The sequence below is a fragment of the Haliotis rufescens genome, unplaced genomic scaffold (assembly GCF_023055435.1).
Source record: "Haliotis rufescens isolate VD_foot unplaced genomic scaffold, xgHalRufe1.0.p SCAF_7, whole genome shotgun sequence".
NCBI lineage: Eukaryota > Metazoa > Mollusca > Gastropoda > Lepetellida > Haliotidae > Haliotis > Haliotis rufescens.
In genome coordinates this window covers 8,101,232-8,122,218 of record NW_025964361.1, presented here as the reverse complement: position 1 = coordinate 8,122,218, position 20,987 = coordinate 8,101,232, and the positions used below count along the sequence as shown (strand labels likewise).

The 20,987-nt window shown below is 40.4% G+C and overlaps 1 protein-coding gene across 1 annotated transcript; it reads right to left on the bottom strand.

The window, feature by feature from the left end:
• Positions 1-682: 682 nt before the first annotated feature.
• On the bottom strand, positions 683-11,876 carry LOC124144461. Its single transcript, XM_046513873.2, has 9 exons — positions 11,630-11,876; positions 9,493-9,740; positions 8,314-8,406; positions 7,106-7,284; positions 5,493-6,410; positions 3,649-5,109; positions 2,724-2,857; positions 2,363-2,496; positions 683-1,739 (listed from the first exon to the last, which is right to left on the bottom strand). Exons 2-9 carry the CDS (start codon positions 9,722-9,724, stop codon positions 1,591-1,593), a joined length of 3,300 nt encoding a protein of 1,099 aa, XP_046369829.2. The 5' UTR covers positions 9,725-9,740; positions 11,630-11,876; the 3' UTR covers positions 683-1,590.
• Positions 11,877-20,987: the final 9,111 nt, after the last annotated feature.

The following is a 20,987-nucleotide window of genomic DNA, read 5'->3' as shown; positions in this document are numbered from 1 at the left end:
AAGGAATAATAGGCCACATTTTCTGCCGAAACAGATTCCACTTGGCGTAAAGGGCAAAATAGCTGCGGAAATGATATGATATGGCAGTAAGGGGTCGGCTCGGAGTCAGCATAATGCGTCTGACTGGGGTATTCATGATAAACTGCAGCATGGTTTTTCAGCTTTTTGGCTGGTACTAAAAAACCGGCATAGTACACAAGAACGTACGCACGTACCTGCACACGCACACGCACAGGCACACGCACACACATGAATGCACGTCGCTACATAATATATAAATTGACAATGCAAAGGAATGATAGGCCACATAATCTGCCGAAACAGATTCCACTTGGCGTAAAGGGCAAAATAGCGGCGGAAATGATATGAATGGACCATTGTAAATCAGTGTTCGCAAATAGGATCCGCGTGTAAAATAATATTGAACAGGACCTTAAACCCCATCTCACCTCACCTATATTTCAAATATTTGTTCAGTGACTGTGTACCACCGACTGTGTGTTAACGTGAATGCAAAACTGCCAAGCGCGACGCTTTAATGAATGCTGAGCTGTGGGCTTGTGTGCAACCCCCAAGAATCCAGCAGAGCAAAACGTTTGTGGGAAATACTAAACCAGTAGTCAATGTAACTATTATGAGTAATAATCCTTTGTGTACAAGGAAGAGACCTGAACATCTAAAATATGTTTATTTCTTTATTAGTGTCAGACAAGCACAAATCAATATTTGCATATTTCTGAGTGCGTCATTAAACAACAAACAAAATCAACAAACAACAACTAATTAATAACATGTTATGAACATGTAGGTGCATACTAAATATGTAGGTACTGGAATGAAATATGTTTACACACGTTCTTACATTTTAAACTTTATGGAGATTATTCACCGGAATTCACAATAGACTGGTACCTTACGCCTAGAGATACAATGCCTCGAGCTCTATCACACAAAGGCTCAATTGAGATGTATCAGAGTTTAAGTGAGTGAGTTTTAAGGCCTCTTTGGACAGCATTCAACTTATGTCCCTTAGGCACGCCAGAAACCTATGATTGTGGGTTCGAATCCCGGTTCGCCCCGATTATGTTTTTAGGCGTGCCCAAGACGCAAGGGAATCGCGGCGCCTTAGACGACCGGGTTTAGAACCCACAATCACAAGTTTCTGGAGTTAATTAATTGCGGTGCTTCAGACGACTATCGATCGTATTGTATCGATAGAATACAATAGAAATGCCGTAGACCTCTTGCCCATTCTTGACCTTGCTTGGTTGAACTATACTAACACGTGTACAGGACGTCCGCTGACAAACTAACCACACGTTTTCCGCTTATGATTATAGTCTCTTACGGGCTGGATCATGTCCGTGGCAGTTATCAACTTATCTGCAATGGCACAAGCTTCTTCATACTGAGGAATGAACAATGTGCCAGCACCTGTGTTGATGGCAATTTATATGCTCCAAGGAGTGCCCCATGTCACATGTCACTGTCCAAGGGAAACACTGTATCATTATAATTTGGCACTACGTGTTCATACACAATGTTTTCATCTGAACATCTTCAAATAACAACTGTGCACGTGTAGGACTGCTAGCTCTCTGTGTTAGAGGCAGAGATTCTGTCCTCGCTGAAGCCCGTGTTATCGGAAGCAGAGTTCGAGGTACCTTGCAACTGGACGCTGGACACACTGTCATAATGTGGTTCATTCACGGGGTGCAGGTAGACATCTGTGTAAGGACCTGGAGAGGATTATAATAGATGGGTGAACACTGGCTACATGTACAAACTATAGTCTCACTACAAACTATAGACGTGGTCTTTATGAACCTGTTGGGTGAGTGTGTGAGTATGTTTTACGCCGCTTTTAGCAATATTCCAGCAATATCACAGCGGAGGACACCAGAAAGGGGCTTCACACATTGTACCCATGTCGTGAATCGAACCCGGGTCTTCGGCGTGACGAGCGAACGCTTTAACCACTAGGCTCCCCGACCGCCCATGTACCTGTTCATATTACAGTACATTCTACTGCCTAACTACATTAAAAGATATGTATCAAACTTACATTTAATATTTAGAATGATGATTGTAAGTATTCTATGTAATATATTAATTGTCAAAAACCCGATTTCTCGGTTTTCTGTTGAAGAGGCTTTTTTGTATGGCACGTAGTAGGAGTGTCATGATTGAGTATATTCATCTCTTTAGTGAGTGTGTGAGTATATGATATGATCGGATTTTGATCAGACAAACCAGTGGTTGCTAACATGAGCATAAATATGCCACATGGGAACAGTTCTATCCCGGAATCACCATAATTTTATACAATCCTTTTGAAAAATATGTAAAGCTAAAAACCAACCTTCTTTATTATCAGGTCTTTTGCTCTTCCTCCAGCACAGTACCCCTACCACGAGTAGACCAATGATAACAACCAGTAACAGTGCCACAAACACACCTAGACCAATTTCAGTAGAACGGTCTCCGCTTTCATCACTGCATAAACACAAAGGTAACTTGTCAACCAGAAAACAAGATCAACTTCGATACCAATCAAGTGGAACTTTTTCTTAATATTATAGGGAGGGCCCCAAACGTGATGCGTGATGCTCTATGGCAAATATTTGATGAAATGACTATTTAATTGCTAATTTCATTTTATAAACTTACATTTTTGCTGATTTGTAATAGGTGCTAGAATTTAGTTGTTTCTGCATACATACCTATTCACTGCGTCCGTGAACTGTGCGCTGCACCTTCCACACTCAACATCATTCTGACAAGTGGTGGCGAAATTAGCATCAGAACTGAGGCGTGTCTTGAAGAACTGGATCCCATCATCTGATGTTAAGCCGACCTAAGAGATATCGATGAAGGGAACAGCTTCAGTTATGAGTCAAGTTTGTGTACATACGCCAACATATATTGTTACACCGTTTTTCGCACTGCAGAAGTAGGAAGTTGAACAGTATTTCATTGTATATTTGCTAATAAGTTGTTGGTTGGTTGGTTGGTTGGTTGGTTGTTTAACGCCGCACTCAGCAATATTCCAGCTATATGACAGCGGTCTGTAAATATTCGAGTCTGGACCAGACAATCCAGTGATTGATATCATGAGCATCAATCCACGCAATTGGGATCGATGTCATGCATCAACCAAGTCAGCGAGCCTGACCACCCGATCCCGTTAGTCGCCTCTTACGACAAGCATAGTCGCCTGTTACGGCAAACATGGGTTGCTGAAGACCTATTCTACCCCGGAATCTTCACGGGTCAATTGCTAATAAGAGCAATAATGAATAGACACCATATTAAACTAAACTGTACAAGCTTAAAGATGAGTCCATCGTGAAGACTCACATATCTGTGACAAGTAATATTGTGAAATGCGAAAATCAGTGATTTCCGTCGCCCCACATCATTGTCAGATGTCAATCACCTCCTAGATCATATGGTGTACTTGTTTAGTTTTACATATGAACATAAGGAGGTTACGAAGCGCAGTAATTTGACCTTCCATTCATCACAGGAGTACACACCCGAATATATCAGACGGTGCCGTTATGTAAAAAAAACAATAATTCCTGTTTCCTCACCATGACATCATATTACAAATGCTAAATGCCGATGATTCCAAAAACAACCCACCTCCTTATACACCAGATTAGTGTCCCGAACAATCTGTGAGATTTTGTAACCAACGCTCCCTTCACCATTGTCATCGAAAACACGGATGTTGCCACCATCATTATAGATGTCGAGACGAACGTCTTTAACGTTGGTGATCAACCGTGATGTAGAATACTCTGGACACATGGTGTAAGTACCATAACACTTCTCTTCTAAAGTTGTACTGAATCCAAGAATCAGGGAATACACACCATTAATAGTAAATGGTACCCACGTGTCTGTCTTGCGGTTCCTGGCCAACATTTCAGGGGTACATGGAGATGCATACCGTTTGTTATAACTCATTGGGAAATAACAATTGGATGTTATTTCTAAATATGACTGAAGCCACGGGTTGTTTGAATTTGACCCATCAACACTGCTAAAATATTCTTCAAATGCTTGGTTCTTCGGCAGCTCCTGAGCAACAGTCAAACTTCCAAGTAATTTATTGTTACCTTCTACCACTTGACTTCGTTTTCCCCAACTCTCACCTCCAATAAACACGAACTCAGCACTGTTCATCTCCTCGCTCAAAGCCGTCATTAAAGGTTTTGCAATGTGAGATCTGACAAATATCACAACAAGTCTTGCATGCGGAAACCTCCTCAACTCGGACACGTAACCTCGGAACAAGTCACTATTTGTCCCTTCTTTGACTGCAAGCGTCTGGGCAACGCAGATTCTGTATTTTATCCCAGAAGCTAATAACGAGGTTAATCCGGCTGTACCGTACTCCTCATCAGTGTGTATAATTTGAACATAGGTAGAACCAATCTGTTTGGCAAGGTACATAATTACATCAGCCTGTTCATGGTCAGGAGAACATGTTCTCATAAAATTGGGATGTAAAGTTCTTGAGCTCAGAGTTGAACTTGTGGAAGCATATGAAATGAACAGTTTGTCTAATTCAGTCATCAAAATGGACATGGTAACACTTAACGAACTCCCATAGGGACCAATATATCCAATGATTTTATCAACAACACTTGAACTGTTTAACCTCTCAGTTAGTCTCAAAATACCCCTATGAAGCCGTGTAACTCTTTCCCTGGCAATCAAGGGAGTGTTACATGTATCCAACAATACTAATCCAATCGTTTTGCTCCCAAGAAGTGAAGTAAACTTATCTCTTTTTGCATTGGCACGATTGACAGCAAATACAATAGCTTCAGCCACGTCCACACTGACTGACGTTCTCAGTTGACCACACTGCATTGGGCCTGCACCCTGATCATGTATTGGTACAAGACCCACAACATAAAAATCTCCTGGTATGTATAATACTTCACCATAACTGCCTGAATCTTGACATTTTGAACAGTGGCGGGTTTCTTGACACTGGGCCTGAACAGGGTAAGAGCTCTCTTCTCCTTTGTCATTGTAAGACTTGATAACACCTGGCAAAAAGGTAAGGTCCGCTGCCACATAATCACCAACCTGGTCAAGAAGAAATAATGTTATGTTTAAATGACATACAATATATATGTTCATGATCATTATAAATTATATGAATGTTATGCAGGTTAAGATTGGTCTTCAGTAACCCGTGTTTGTGGTAAGTGGTGACTTGGTTTGATGCATGCCATCGTATCCAACTTGCGTGGATCGATGTTCATGATATCAGTGGATTGTCTGGTCTAGACTCGATTATGTACAGATCGCCGTCATATACTTAGAACTTGATATGGGTTCAATATATCATAAAAATTCCATTGATCTGTTTGCAGCAAAACCTATGGTCAACTTAAGTCAATACTAATAAAACATATATATATGTGTTCACTTATCGCATAGGACAATGCGTACACATTTTCTCTCACCTGTACATTGCAAAACCCAGTGTTGCATTTCCGGTAGTTGTACACGATATAGGTCGAGTAGTTTCCACTTTCCTTATACAAAATCTCTCCGTTCTTGAATCCAAACTTTAACCGAAAGGGTGACAGCTCTGTAAACTCAGCGGCAGAGTTGACTTCTACTGAAGCCATTTCCTCAGTAAATTTGGCCTTGTTGGCGATATAATCCTCAAGCTCTTTACATATACCCGTTTGTTTAGGACACTTCCTCTCATATAAGGTCTTGTACGTCTTTGCAAATGCGGCTGCGGCCATCAGAGCGTAGTTGGTGTAGATGGAAATACGTGGTACTGAAGCTGTGGACTGTTGAAGACAGGTTAGCGAAATATCTGTTGCATTTGTCAAAGGGCACCCGCTTACTTGTTCCATGTATTTCAACAGCCAATCATTATTTTGTATGCTTTCTAACATTGCAATAGCATTGGTGTGAATCGACTGCCAGTGTGATTTGAATAGCGTGACATCATAGTATGGAGGACTTGGCATGAGAAGTCCCTTGGCTAAGGGGTACACGCTTCCGTCGGACTTCATCAAATAAGACTCACTTTCACCAACAGACTCAGATACTATCATCTGGAAGTTGCTGAGCTTGATGTTAAGAAACTCAAACATGATTTTTGCAGTCTCAGCTTGACCAAAAAAGACCAGACCAAGCACTGGTGATTCTGATTCTATTTCCAGTTTTCGTTTAATTGAGTCAAATATTGCTCTGTATTCGTCGCTGCTGGCATCTGTTGCTATAGAAACGTATTGCGGTACACATATGCCGTTTTCTTCTGCCTTAGTTTTGAGTGCATGAGCCCCTTCTCTGCCATAGGTGTCGGCTTCATATACGATGGCAATGTAGTTCCACTTCAGCTTTTGCAAGAGTTGTAACATAACCTGCAATGGCAAAATATATCATTACCACTTCTACAAGTGTTGCTATTCAACAGACGTATCGCATTTTGTGTGATTGTGACAATGCATATCAAACGTCCATGGAAGCAATACACCATGAAATTGTTGCGGATGGAAACACGGAAAAGGCATGTTAAAATCTAAACACGATTGTGAATGTGTTTCAATCCTAAACGGAATACACATTTGGTGTTTTCTACCTTAACACGTTCAGCTGTTAAACACAATCCTGAAAATGGTAAGACCTCAACATGTCAAAATTATGGGACAAGGAACGTGTTTAAGTTTGTGTTGAGGATCCAAACACGTTTTTACAGTGTAAGCTCAGATCTCATGCCATTTGAATATTGGTGTTACTGTCCCCGTGTGGATTCCTATGGTTGACGTAAGAGACGAGATAGACGAGACGGACAGAGACAGAGAGACGAGAGAGACAGAGAGACGAGAGACAGAGAGACAGACAGACAGAGACACAGACAGACAGAGACACAGACAGACAGACAGAGACACAGAGACAGAGAGACGAGAGCGACAGAGAGACGAGAGACAGACAGACAGAGCGACAGACAGACAGACACAGAGACAGACACAGAGACAGACAGTCAGACAGACAGAGACACAGACACAGACACACACACACACACACACACACACACACACACTTAAGTTTGTCTTACATCAACTTGTACGTCATCCGTTTCTATGACCCGGTACAGGTTTTTGTAAATACTCTTGTCAGCAAGGATGGCGGCGGTGGCGGAATAGCTGATCTGCAGCAGACGATCACGCTCCGGGAGCGAACTCAGCAGACGAGACACGTCTTGGGTTTCTGAACTAAATTCAGGTCCAATGATACCTAATGAAAAACAAGTATGAATTAATTATTTAGACATCTTTACTACTATGTCAGTTATCACTTACATGTAGTCGTCTTTGTACCGTTGATTGCGTGTTTGGTATCACGAGGTGAGGTGAAATGGGGTTTTTAACGTCGCGTCAAAGATTATTGCACATATATACACACGTGCGTGTTTGTGTGTGTGTGTGTGTGTGGGGGGGGGGGGGGGGGGGGGACCTTCTTCTCTGCCTGCGGACTTTCTATCTACTAGCCCACGGTGTATATAACTATTTATTGTCTATGGTTGATTATATATAATCGACAATGCGAACACAAAAGAAGGCTACATAATTTACAGTGGGTATATGTCGATACAGTTTAGGGTCCAAAGATGCCTGATCAGTATTGCAGTGTAAAGCTCCAAATACACACCCGAACTCTTTTTCAATAATCCTCTTATCACGGCAAAACATAGAATTAACTTATATACTCATATCCCAAAACGTCTTTATTCACCCTCAAAGGGTATGAGAGAGCCTTTAGCTCTGTTGATACTCTTCTGGAGAATATTGATTCTCTTCTTTTGATAAACCGCATCCTTGGTTTAGACAGTAGACAAGTCGAAAAATAAATCTGAATCAAATTAGTATATGAAATACTATTGTTCGCTTAGTACAATATAATATTAGTTTCAACTACAAGCGTATACAGTCATGATGTCAGATGTTTGTTTGTTTGTTTGTTGTTTTACGTCCCACACAGCAATATTCCAGCTATATGACGGCGGTCTGTAAATAATCGAGTCTGGACCAGACAATCCAGTGATTGGCATCATGAACATCGATACGACTTGGATAAGATGGCATGCATCAACCAAGTTATCGAGCTTGACCACCCGATCCGCTAGTCGCCTTTTACCATAAGCATAGTCGTCTTTTACCACAAGCATGGGTGACTGAAGACCAATTCTAACCCGGATCGTCACTGCTTAGAACTGCGGTATGGACAGGAACCGCTACATACTGTTGATTGATGACGGGTACACACCATATATCTGTTTCTGTTTGTAAGTCTCCAGAATATCTAGAGTTGCTGTGACAGCCATAGATGGATCCCCGCATGTCTTGAAGGCGTGGAGACCTGTATATAGTAACATTATTGATATTTACACTTCTTTCAATACATATGTTAACGTTTGAAATTTGATCGACTTACAAGTGAATGTTTTTCCTTAATTAAAACTAGCAATCATTGTTTTTATGTCTACTCATAATAAATATATAAGAGGTAACAAAGATCTGTTTGTTAGCATATATAAAACACCAGCGTTCACTGAATAAGTTGTGTCGACTATCTACCAAAACTGATACTATTAGGCGTAAAAGTCAAACCAGTGATGAGAATTATAAGAATGACAATTACAAAGAGATCACAAAGGCGTCATCGAAATATCAAGTACAATGTACAAGCCTTTACAGAGACATCAGACTTAAAGGAAAATAATATATTATTAGCCGAACAGTTTCGACTGCATGTCCATTAAGAAATGATTACATGGACATAACATGGACATTAGATGGACATAACATGGACATTACATGGACATAACATGGACATTACATGGACAGTATATGGACATTACATGGACATTACATGGACAGTATAGGGACATTACATGGACATTATATGGACATAACATGGACATTACATGGACAGTATATGGACATTATATGGACATTACATGGACATTATATGGACATTACATGGACAGTATATGGAGTTCGTTACCAAAACGTTGATGCTTCATTTGAAGTAAGGTCATTATGGGAGGAGAAGCAACGCAGAGGAACCATCCCCTAAGTTGTTTTCTTGGCAATTATAGCATTTACTTATATTACAGTGGACAAATCAAACATCTACAGCTCTTTAGAGTTGCGTCCCTCGGGCGTGCCAGGAATGTATGCTCTTGGGTATGAATCGAAGATTCACACTGAGTGATTCTTGGCTTGTCTGCACCATACCTGTGCACCACACCATTTCCCCGAGTGTGTAGCAATTATGTAATTGTGGTGACTATTTATCATTTATAATTACTTGTTTATCATATGTGTAATGTTATTGCTTGCATATATTGCATCCTCAAAGAAATAGTGTTATGGCCAGATGGAATTAGTTTGTATAGCTCACAGATAAAGCATCTGTATTAAAGAATAAAGATAACCTTACCGAATTTAACAGCATTGGTATAATTCCTGTCGTTTAATTCTCTGAAGAACCATCGGACCGCTTCGTATGCTTGTATAGATTCTGGAACCACGGCGCCACATGTTTCATCCTTGTGGGACTGTATAGAAAATAGCCCTGCTAGTATCACATCCCCAGAGACGAACTCGTTGTTTGAGAATGAGGCAACTGATCCTATAGTCCAGACACACAGCAGGGTCGTGAAAGAGTTCATTGTGATACTTGGCAAACTGAAATATTCAGAAATATGTGTTTATAGATATAAATAATTTTATAATAATTTTAATTATTTATTACATTTTTAAAAATATTTATAAATAATCTGGCATACTGTTTTCAGCCTAGTGAGACATTTGTAATTTTTCTAGTAAAGAAGTTATTTTGAAGGTTGATACTTTCGTTCGGCCGGCTGTTCATAATGCATTACATACGAATATTATAGCTAGTTAAACAGTGGTCGTAATACTTGACTTCTTATATGTCATGTGAACGCACTGCCGCATAGAGTATACTGTCATTTTATGGACATTACATGGACATTACATTGACATTACATGGACATTATATGGACATTACATGGACAGTATATGGACATTACATGAACATTACATGGACGGAACATGGACATTTTATGGACATTATATGGACATTGCATTGACAGTATATGTACATTACATGGACATAACATGGACATTACATGGACATTACATGGACATTACATGGACAGTATATGGACATTACATGGACATTACATGGACATTACATGGACAGTATATGGACATTACATGGACATTACATGGACATAACATGGACAGTATATGGGCATTATGTGGACATTACATGGACATTAAATTGACATTGCATTTACACTATATGTACATTACATGGACATTAGATGGACATTACATGGACGTAACATGGACATTACATGGACATCACATGGACATCATATGGACATTACATGGGCATTTCATGGACATAACATGGACATTACATGGACAGTATATGGACATTATATGGACATTACATGGATATTATATGGACATTACATGGACAGTATATGGAGTTCGTTACCAAAATGTTGATGCTTCATTTGAAGTAAGGTCATTATGGGAGGAGAAGCAACGCAGAGGAACTATCCCCTAAGATGTTTTCTTGGCAATTATAGCATTTACTGATATTACAGTGGACCCATCAAACATCTACAGCTCTTTAGAGTTGCGTCCCTCGGGCGTGCCAGGAATGTATGATCTTGGGTTTGAATCCCAGATTCACACTGCGTGATTCTTGGTTTGTCTGCACCATACCTGTGCTCGAGTGTTAAATGTCCTGATCATGTGTGGCATTCCCCGGACATCAACTGGACTTACCGTGATGCAGACAGACGGACAGAGAGACAGATTGTGTATTTATAGCTCACCTCACAAAAAATATTTTCATAAATACATATAACAGTACATACAAGTGTGCCACCCGTTAAGGGTCACGAGAGACAAAATATATAAATGAATTACTGTCGCCTGAATTCCGTGTCTCTCCTTCCGTCGGCTGATCGCTGTGAGAGTATCAAGTAACAGCAACAGACAATGCTCCACGGGTATGTTTCGATCAGATTACAACGAGGGACACGCATAGCATTGAGCGTCTGTCTGGGTCACTGCATATGAAGAATGTCATGTGTATATCGGCCAGGGTTCCCCGTGAGGACGCTAGAAGATATTTTTAGGTCACAACAACCCGTATATTGGCTGTGATCCCAACTGGACCGGGTGATCAGGTTGACAGACTCGTCAACCTACCCCGACGGCGTTAATCACTGGAATGTCTGGTTCAGATATTTAACAACAAACAAACAAATCACGGATGTATTAAACACGTAAAGCATCAGTATCACAAGATGGTAAATATATGACGAATTTAAACGCTTTATCTCAAGCTGACAAAGTAAAGGACGGGAGGTGTTCATTCACTGGTATATGATACAAGGAAAAATTGAATTAAGCCACACCCCTCATCAATATCCCGTCAGGTCCTTATTGTCACACATTACGGAAGACTTATACAACTTAATGGGGGATTTTGTATTCCTAAACACAGTTTAAACTGAAGTTTGTCTCACCGTTTTATCCGCTTCGACTTTAAAGTCCTGTTCAATCGCAACTGCGTTGTTAGCGCCGGGAGAGCAGGGAATCAACCAGGCGTGGAAGCAAGGCCACTGTTTACGGTGGCCCGAAGACATCATACATTCATACTTACTGCGTCTCTTGTTATCGAATTACACGGTACTCTTTCGGAGGTATTAAAGCGACCCAGAAAGTGGCAATACAGGGCCGTCGAGGTTCGCCATGTGAGTGAGTGAGTTGGGTTTAATGCCGCTTTTAACAGTATTCCAGTTATATCACTGGATGTTTTGCACTGAAAATATGTTGTTGTTTGCTTATACCTAAACATATACATACATATCCATTTAATGTTGACATGAAGGTGTGTCGCCATACCAACAAAGGGCGATAACTCTAAAATCTGAGTCGAAGGTACATACATGTAGCAAGATATATTGAATACATATGAGTAGTGGGTGTTGATCTAATAAGCGTAGCGTGAATGAATAAGTATGGTTTTACGCCACCTTTAGCTTTATTTGAGCAATGTCACGGGACACCAGAAATGGGCTTCCACATTGTACTCACGAGGGCAATCGAAGGCGGGTCATGGAGGTGTATCAACAAATAACTTGAGTCAGGTGATCATGTTTCGCTGTAAGTAAGCAGTACAATATTTTGTAACAAAAGCAGGAGTCTGTGACCTTTGGAAAAAAGGACAAACTTGAGGGATGTGTTAAAACTACAAGCATCAAAATGAATAACGAAATATTATGAGAACAACTGTTTTGGATAAAAGAATAGAAGCAATTCTTTTAAGCCTGCCACATTCAGGATTATATTGAGATAACTAATGGACTCATATAATTTTGTAATTTCCAGTGTAACAAAGAGTAAACTTCAAAATAAGCTATATTTTGAGATTCGAGATAAATACAATGTAACGTAGCTTGTAAATACTGTTGGAGTCGTGTATGGCGTAAAAAGGGGCACTGGTCCAGTGTGTTTGATGGATATTGTTTGTGTGGGTTCAAAAGTTGTATTTGATTATAATAACAGTTTAATGTTGATTAAAGGCCTGAAAAGATGTCATTCGTTGACGTGTACCACTTCAACAAGCCGTTGATCATATGAATCAGGCGGATATGGAAATCGTTCCCAATTCAAGAATACCTAATACTGCTGAGTGATGCAACTGTGCCTTCGATCATTGTTTTTTCATGACACCACGATGAAGAAGACAAAGAATCCCCAACCCTATACCCTTTAAAAATCACCAAATATGTGCGCGTGTGTGTGTGAGTTGGGATTGGGGGGGGGGGGGGGGGGGGTTAATGGGATCTGGCAGATGTACTCTTCTATCTATCAATTCTTTCTGTACCTTCCAGTCACGTCAGTTGTTGTTTTTTCAAGAGAAACAACTGATGATAGCGCAAGTACCATTGTACAATAGTTTCGAAACTCTGAATTTTTAAGGAATGCAAAACAAATACAACCATTTCTGAAGTGATGTATGATGTATGGCTTGTTTGCTTGTTAATTAACAAAGTACACAGCAATGTTCACGCTAGGTGATGGTCCTGTTTATATTCTAATCATACTTAACCAGACATTATGAGCAACATCCATGATGTCAGGGTACAATGTTACACCATCAACCAAGTCACCGAGCCTAATCATGGTTCAATTTTATACAACGTTCTGTGTACACTAAGCTATAGTTTGTCACTTGACGACCACTAATGTAATGGTGGACAGTGGGAGAGCGGAAGGTCCGGGGTTCGATCCCCGGCCGCGTCATACCAAAATACGTTAAAAGATGGTACTTGTTGTTACCCTGTCTGGCGCTCGGTATTAAGGGGCTAAAACAAGGACTGGTCGGCTCGGAGTCAGTATACTGTGTCTGAGTGGGGTATCCATGTTAAACTGCGGTATGGTATCTCAGTGTGCTAGCACTATAAATCGGCATCAGTCCGGACTAGTACAAGTAGCCAAACACACACGTCGCTATATAAGGACGCGACGTTAAACCCCATTTCACCTCACCTCACAATTAACTGTCAGATTGACACTCCATATGTTGTGATGGCAAGGGTTTACATAGATTAAATCATTAAAATGTGAACCGGAGTATGATGTTCAGATGACAATGCTCAATACTTGCACCCTTTAGTAAAATCTCGAGCTTTCTGTATTGTATACAAAACTGACAGCGTTTGTGCAGTGACAACTTTGATTAACTCGTCATGGTACGTTAGCATATGTTCTTTCCCACGTCAACAGACGACATTTCACAGTAACATACTGTTTTTTATTTATCCAGATGTGTCAACAAGGTGAAAATGGGTTTAACGTCGTGTCCAAGATTATTGCACTTATAGAGCGACGTGCATGCATGTACTTGTGTGTGCGTGGCTGCTTGTACTTGTCCGGACTGATGCCGATTTATAGTACCAGCTCAATGAGATGCCATACCGCAGTTTAACATGAATACCCCACTCAGACACTGTATTCTGACTCCGAGCAGCCCTTGTTTTAGCCCCTTTATACCGAGAGCCAGACAGGGTAACAATAGGTACCATCTTTAAACGTCTTTTAGTATGACGCGGCAGTGGACCAAACCCCGGACCTTCCGCTCTTCCGGGCGGACGCTCTACCACTTGACCACGGAGGCGGTCGATTGTGAACAAGGTACGAGTCAATGTCATCTTGTCACTTACACACATATCATTGATTTTGTCCAAGAGTATAATTGGACATGGTTTTGATAGCTCAGACAGACGATACATGACAAAACTCGAGTGTAAGGTGTAAGACGAAAGCAGTAATCTTTATTGCAAAGTTTGGATATGACTGACTTAGTGGCAAATGTTCCAGTTGCGGAGACCCGTTCAGACCCGAGGCAACTGGAGGAAGACTTTCGTTGAGTTGCTGTTGCCAACGCCGCGTTCCCGTTGAAAGTCTGGGCCGGTCGAGCTTTGTCTGATCACGTCGGTCAAGTTTTGTGTGGCGAAGTATATTATGTAATGTGGTGCAAGGTCCGAAACGGGTGCTAATAATAATGTGGAAGATTTCAGTGCACTTTGGAAGTATGTTGAAAAAATGGGATATAGCTGAATAAAGCGTAAATGAAAGCGTATGATATAGTTTCCACTACTACTATGGGTGGCACGGATGGCCCATTCTGCAATTCGCTGTGCAGAGTTGCGTCCCTTGGGCACGCCAGAAACCGTTGATTGTGGGTTCGAATCCCGGTTCGCCCCGATTATGTTTCTAGGTTTGTCAGCACAATATACTTGCTCGTGGGTTTCACCGAAGTGGTAAGCGTCTGAGACCTGCATCACTTCGGGCTTTTCTTCCCACATTAAGCTGACACGCCGTGATATAACTAGAATACTGTTAAAAGCGGCGGTGAGCCAAACTCACTCACTCACTACAACTATGTAAAGGGTTCCAAAAGCAGGCCCGTTCGAACAGGCTGGTCCCTGTAGGTTTTTCTAACCAACTTGCCAACATCTGTAATTATATAGGGTATTTGCTATGAAATCAAAATTAGAAACTATATAATCATCTGTGCATAATTATGTTTTGCTTTTATTTATGATATGCTTTCTATTTTTGCCTATTGACTTGTATCTCGTGAAGGTTGTGAAACAGTGTCATTGATAACATTTAACAAAAGGACAAAAATGTCTGTCGGTAAGACAGTAGCATCGTCTGTTACGAATATTAGGTTGAGTATGTTTCGTATGAATTCGATCGGCTACATCCTTTGATATAATTAATTTGAGTGAGTTAAGATTTAACGTCACATCGGCAGTATTTCAGCCATATCGTGACGAGAAGTACATTAATAATACATATATTTGGACAAAATAAAAGCTGTCAATGAAGAACAGTACAATAACTAGAATATCACAGATTCGATTTAAAACTAGTTGAGAATATATAAAAGCCATAAGTATCAGTGAACAACACAATATAAAAATGGGTTAGGGATCGTCAGTACCTAAAGGGAGATCACCGTACCAGGGACCATGGGGACTTACAGTACCTTTGCTTCCTGCATGGACCCCGGCAGGATTTATATCATCCCTTCAGTCACTGGCGATAGTATACCAGTTAAGTCTGAGATTAAAATGACAAAAATGCTACGTTTTAAAATTCTGGCATGCATAAAAATACTTCGAATGATTTGGGACTTACATACCCTCTTAGGGGGACAATAATTTTACGCTACTTCAACCCCCCTCGAGGGTACAGCCACTAACAGTCTAAGTTATTAATAAGCACTACCAAAATATAAAATAACACATTATGTACATCAAAATTTATGAATTAATTCTACTTCTTTTAAAAGGCACAATATTAAATGAGAATTGACTTGATTAAAAAGGTCCTTGACTGTTTTTACACTGTTATATTTATACCTTGTGATGGAAAAATCAATATGTTCATAAGTTGCTTGCGTGACATTTTCGCTTAAGGTTAAACAGGTAAAGGGGGTAATTCACTATTTATAAAGACGGACACTGAAACAGGTGGGAGTTGAAAAGAGGTTTAACGTCGCGTTCAAGATTATTGCCCATCTAGCGACGTACATTGTCATCGTACCCGCAGTATGGTAGAAGTGTTGTACCTGCTTGGCATACGGCCCACACAGACTTCGGAATAGTTAAAATGGTATTGAAAACGCCATTTAACCCACACTCACACTTGCTTACCTAGATATATGTACTGGTTAATGTATTGTTGCTTTTAAAAATGTGCCCAGTTCCACAAATCGAACTTACTGATGAGGAGATCGTTTGTCCCATACTTTAGATAGGTTGACGATTGTCGTAGCGCTCGGATCGCTTTGTGGCCCTGCCCCAGGACGTGTAACCCTGAAAATTAAAGTAAAACTCAAGTGCAATTCACACGAGGAAAGAAATATTACCTGGCCCATAAGGAAAACGTTGGGAATTGGTTCAACATGGTTTTCCTGCTACATTAATGAATATTCATTTTTCATGTTTTGTAATTTACAAGGAACGTATCGGTATTATTATTATGATTATGAAGTTGTTTGTGCGGAATTGTATACAGCGAGAGTTCAGCGAGTACTGTAACTCTATCACTCGACATCCTGGTGAAGTAGGGACACGGCAGTAACAGTCTTATCATCCTTACTCTTGAATTCAAACTAACTAGAAAAACAGGCAAACGTTATCAATGTCTACATACAAATTGTGAAATGGAATTGCATTTTGTTCGATATAGTTATTCCTTTACTGTTTAAGTGAGTTAGTGAGTGTGGTTTTACGCCGCCTGTAGCTATATTCCAGCAATATCACGGCGGGGGACACCAGAAATGGGCTTCACACATTGTACCCATGTCTGGAATCGTACCCGGGTCTTCTGCATGACGAGCCAACGCTTTAACCACTAGGCTAACTGACCGCCCCTTACTGTTTAAAGAACAAACACTTTAAAGGTAAAGACATTTATTGATGCACCTGAAAGTATTTAAGCATACAAAGCTTATACAGAGGATATTATATCAGTGTTCTTGTCAAACTATGTTAACGACACTTTCGCTCGGGAAATACCGGAATTTAGGCAAGAGTGTAACGTTCTATTTATTACCGAAGAAGATGGCTAAAATCAGAGACAATTGTTTGTGTTTATCTAAAAGAACAGCAAGTCGCAACAGCAGCGGCACTACAATTTGTCGAATGACGTCAAACATCTTCAGCTATGACATCATTTCTAGTGTGACGTCATTCCGACCTCACGTCACAATAAGATTCAAATGAAGACAATGTGGAAGTCGGCGTACAATATAAAACCTCAACGTCAGATAAATATAGAATACTAAACGAGCTCCTGTGTAATAGCAATTTTATGAAACGAGTGAATAGTTGTGGTATCTGACGAGCGAAAGCGAGTTAGATACCACAACTATTCACGAGTTTCATAAATATAGAATACTAAACGAGCTCCCGTGTAATACCAATTTTATGAAACGAGTGAATAGTTCTGGTATCTGACGAGCGAAAGCGAGTCAGATACCACAACTATTCACGAGTTTCATAAAATTGGTTTTACACGAGAGCGAGTTTCGTATTTTATTTATTACTTGTCATTTATAATGTTTTTAGAATTATACTGTTTAGTGTAAATAGGCTGACACCTACACGATCCATGGCATAATCCAATTGAGTTTAACAGAATAATACTTCAAACACGTCAAAAGTTGAAACGTATGAATTTAATATCATACAATGGTCCACCTTTAGAATGCAGGCGTTCGTCCGACAAAATTATCGTAGTGCTAAGGCTATCACAACTCACATAATTTAACTTAGACTAAAGACTCTCGTTGCGCTAGAGTACGACCGCCTTGTGGAACGGGGCCTTGCAGCTCAAAGTTTACAATGACGTCACAATACCCGATGACGTAATTTGTTGTCTTTTGTTGCAAGATCCATCGGCGAAACAATGCCATGTGACGTCAGCCTAGCAACAAGGTTGCTGGGGTCATCGAGTGTGCATAAGCTCCTCCCAGTGATCTATCATCTCCACACACAATGTCGTTGAATACGCCAAGGGATGTTGAGAGCTTTCAATATTTGTTCGTGAAACGTGTTCCGAGAGTACATAAGCACGCGTTTTGGTATTACACAATGTGTAATAAAGCTGTATGTTTATTAAACGGGTGATCTCTTCACGGGCAAGTAATAAAATTGGTTTTACACGGGAGCGAGTTTAGTATTTAATTTTTTACTTGCCATTTATGACGTTTTTAGAATTATACTGTTGAGTATAAATAGGCTGACACCTACACGATCCACGGTATAGTCCAATTGAGTTTAACAAAATAATAGTTCAAACACGTCAAAAGTTGAAACGTATGAATTTAATACCATGCAACGGTCCACCTTTAGAATTAAGGCGTCCGTTTCACAAAATTATCGTAGGGCTAATCGCAACTCACATACTTTCACAACGACTGTCGTTGCGCTACAATACGATCGCATTGTGGAACGGGCCTTGCACATCAAAGTTTACAATCACGTCACAATACCCGATGACGTAAATTGTGATATGTTGTTGCAAGATACATCGGCGAAACACTACCATGTGACGTCAGCCTAGCAACAAGGTTGCTTGGGTCATCGAGTGTGCATAAGCTCCTCTCAGTGATCTATCAACTCCATACGCAATGACGTTGAATAAGCCAAGTGATGTTGTGAGCTTTCAATATTTGTTCGTGAAACATGTTCCGAGAGTACATAAGCACGCGTTTTGGTATTACACAATGTGTAATACAGCTGCATGTTTATTAAACGGGTGATCTCTTCACGGGCAAGTAATAATAACCATTATCCGGATTCGATTGGGCGTAAACCATAAGTAAACGATGAAAAAGCTTTTTGATAGCAACTTGGTTCATTTGGCAATGAATGAAAATTGGCTAAATTCGATATAATGCCGTCCGGTTGACTGAAACAATACACTGTTGTCTCGTGACGTGATATGACCCATGGGCACTTGTGATTTTTATGAACTCTGATATGTTTGCCCTCGTAGGTGATAATTATAGAATATACCACGAGGTACAATTATTATTGATTAAGTGAAATATGTCACGACTGAAATTAATGTTTTATGTTCCGAGCTTTCCGAGCATTAGCTCCGTAATCACTCGTACCGAGTGGGTTACGCTATTTATCACCCAATATCATGTTAAAGACATGTTTCAAGAAAAAACAAACTGTCGCCGATCAGGAATCAGCTGTTTTGTATCAATCCGCGTGTGAAAAAAAACACTGTCCACTCACTCCAACCGCATTACTCAGTCAACGTGCTGTTACGCGTGAAATATATAGTTCTGTTAAATCCAGTGCGTGAGTGAGTTGGGTTTAACGCCGCTTTTAACAGAATTCTAGTTAAATCACGGCCTGTCAGCTTAATGTGGGAGGAAAGCCCGATTCGATGCAGGTCTAAGACGTTAACCACTTCGGTGAAACCCACGAGCACGGGTATGGTGCTGACAAACCTAGAAACAAAATCGGGGCGAACCTGGATTCGAACCCACAATCAACGGTTTCTGGCGTGCCCAAGAGACGCAACTCTACACAGCGAATCGCGGCGCCTCAGACGACTGGGCCACCCACAACCCCCTTGTTCTGTTAAATAACTTTAGAGATTACATTAGTGCAGTTATATTTCTGTCTCATTTACACAGCGTACACTGTCTAGCATTGATAAAAGAAGACACTTTTCACAAAAGGTTCAACAGGCTTTGTAATCAAGGCTGGTTTTGAGAAGATCTCGTCAATGACAGCATGGACATACATTTCACATTGAGAAGTGTAAACACGGAAAACCTGTCATTTTTTTCATGCGTCATTAAAAAAAATGCCCAAACCTGTAACAAAGACATAGACGTGTACAAAAGTGACGAAAAATAGGTTAACTTTGAAAAGCACGATTGCTGTCACAGTGTCAGTAAAAAGGACCCAACTTGACCCAGGTATGAGACAGCCGAAACCAGGAATGACAACAGAGCCGCCGTTATAGCTTAATCCGGACAACAAGTTGTATAAACATCGTATGTGCTGTGAGACAAGTGTGACTGATGGGAAACACGTGCATCTGAGATTTTAGGATGACTTGTCAATCACACTTGTGGAGTTGACGTAGCCAAGTAGACGACAGGAGTATGACGATATTTGGATGTGATTCATTAATGGTCGAAAAGCTGTTGATAGACAAACTGCTGTACGCATTCACGGAGTTTATTTAGTTCAATATCGGACACAGGATCAACTTGTTGGGGTAAGTTTCCTTTTCCTTGTGTTTTTTAATTTTTGTTTGTTTTGGTTTCACATAATGTTTAATTCCACCTTTCTTGTGTCATTTGAGCTTTCCTGTATAAATTTGTGAACTAAATTCATGTCAAGTTTAGACTTTTTCAATGTGTTTTCATTTTCATTGGCAGTTAAGATCTTATCGATGTCATCATCGTTCCCAAAAGTCCGGTTTTTGGATTCGGTTGGTTGAAAGATTCGTCAAACAGCACGCGCAAGTACTCTAGATCTAGCACAGACAAACCCGGACATGGCGGCGTTGATCTTGGCGCACTAGAACGTTTCTTGCAACACTCGCAATCTGAATCCTGGAACTTCAAACTGGCCATATGCAGTTTTAACAACAAAGACATTGAATGTGTTTGAATAACTCTTCCTGTCAGTCAGATCTCCGTCCACTTTAACCAGGTCATTTACTTTGACATGTGTCAAATGATCAGCCATGTTTGTTTACAAACAACGCAGAAGTTGTTTTGTTTTTTATTGTGAAATGAAAATCATGTGAAATACATGCTAC

Excerpts from the sequence above, each read along its gene's own strand:
- LOC124144461 (XM_046513873.2), bottom strand. The coding sequence starts at position 9,724 with ATGAACTCTTTCACGACCCTGCTGTGTGTCTGGACTATAGGATCAGTT. Across the intron at positions 2,497-2,723 it reads TTCACGGACGCAGTGAATAG|TGATGAAAGCGGAGACCGTT; the intron begins GTATGTATGCAG and ends GTGTTTATGCAG. Across the intron at positions 1,740-2,362 it reads AAGACCTGATAATAAAGAAG|GTCCTTACACAGATGTCTAC; the intron begins GTTGGTTTTTAG and ends AATCCTCTCCAG.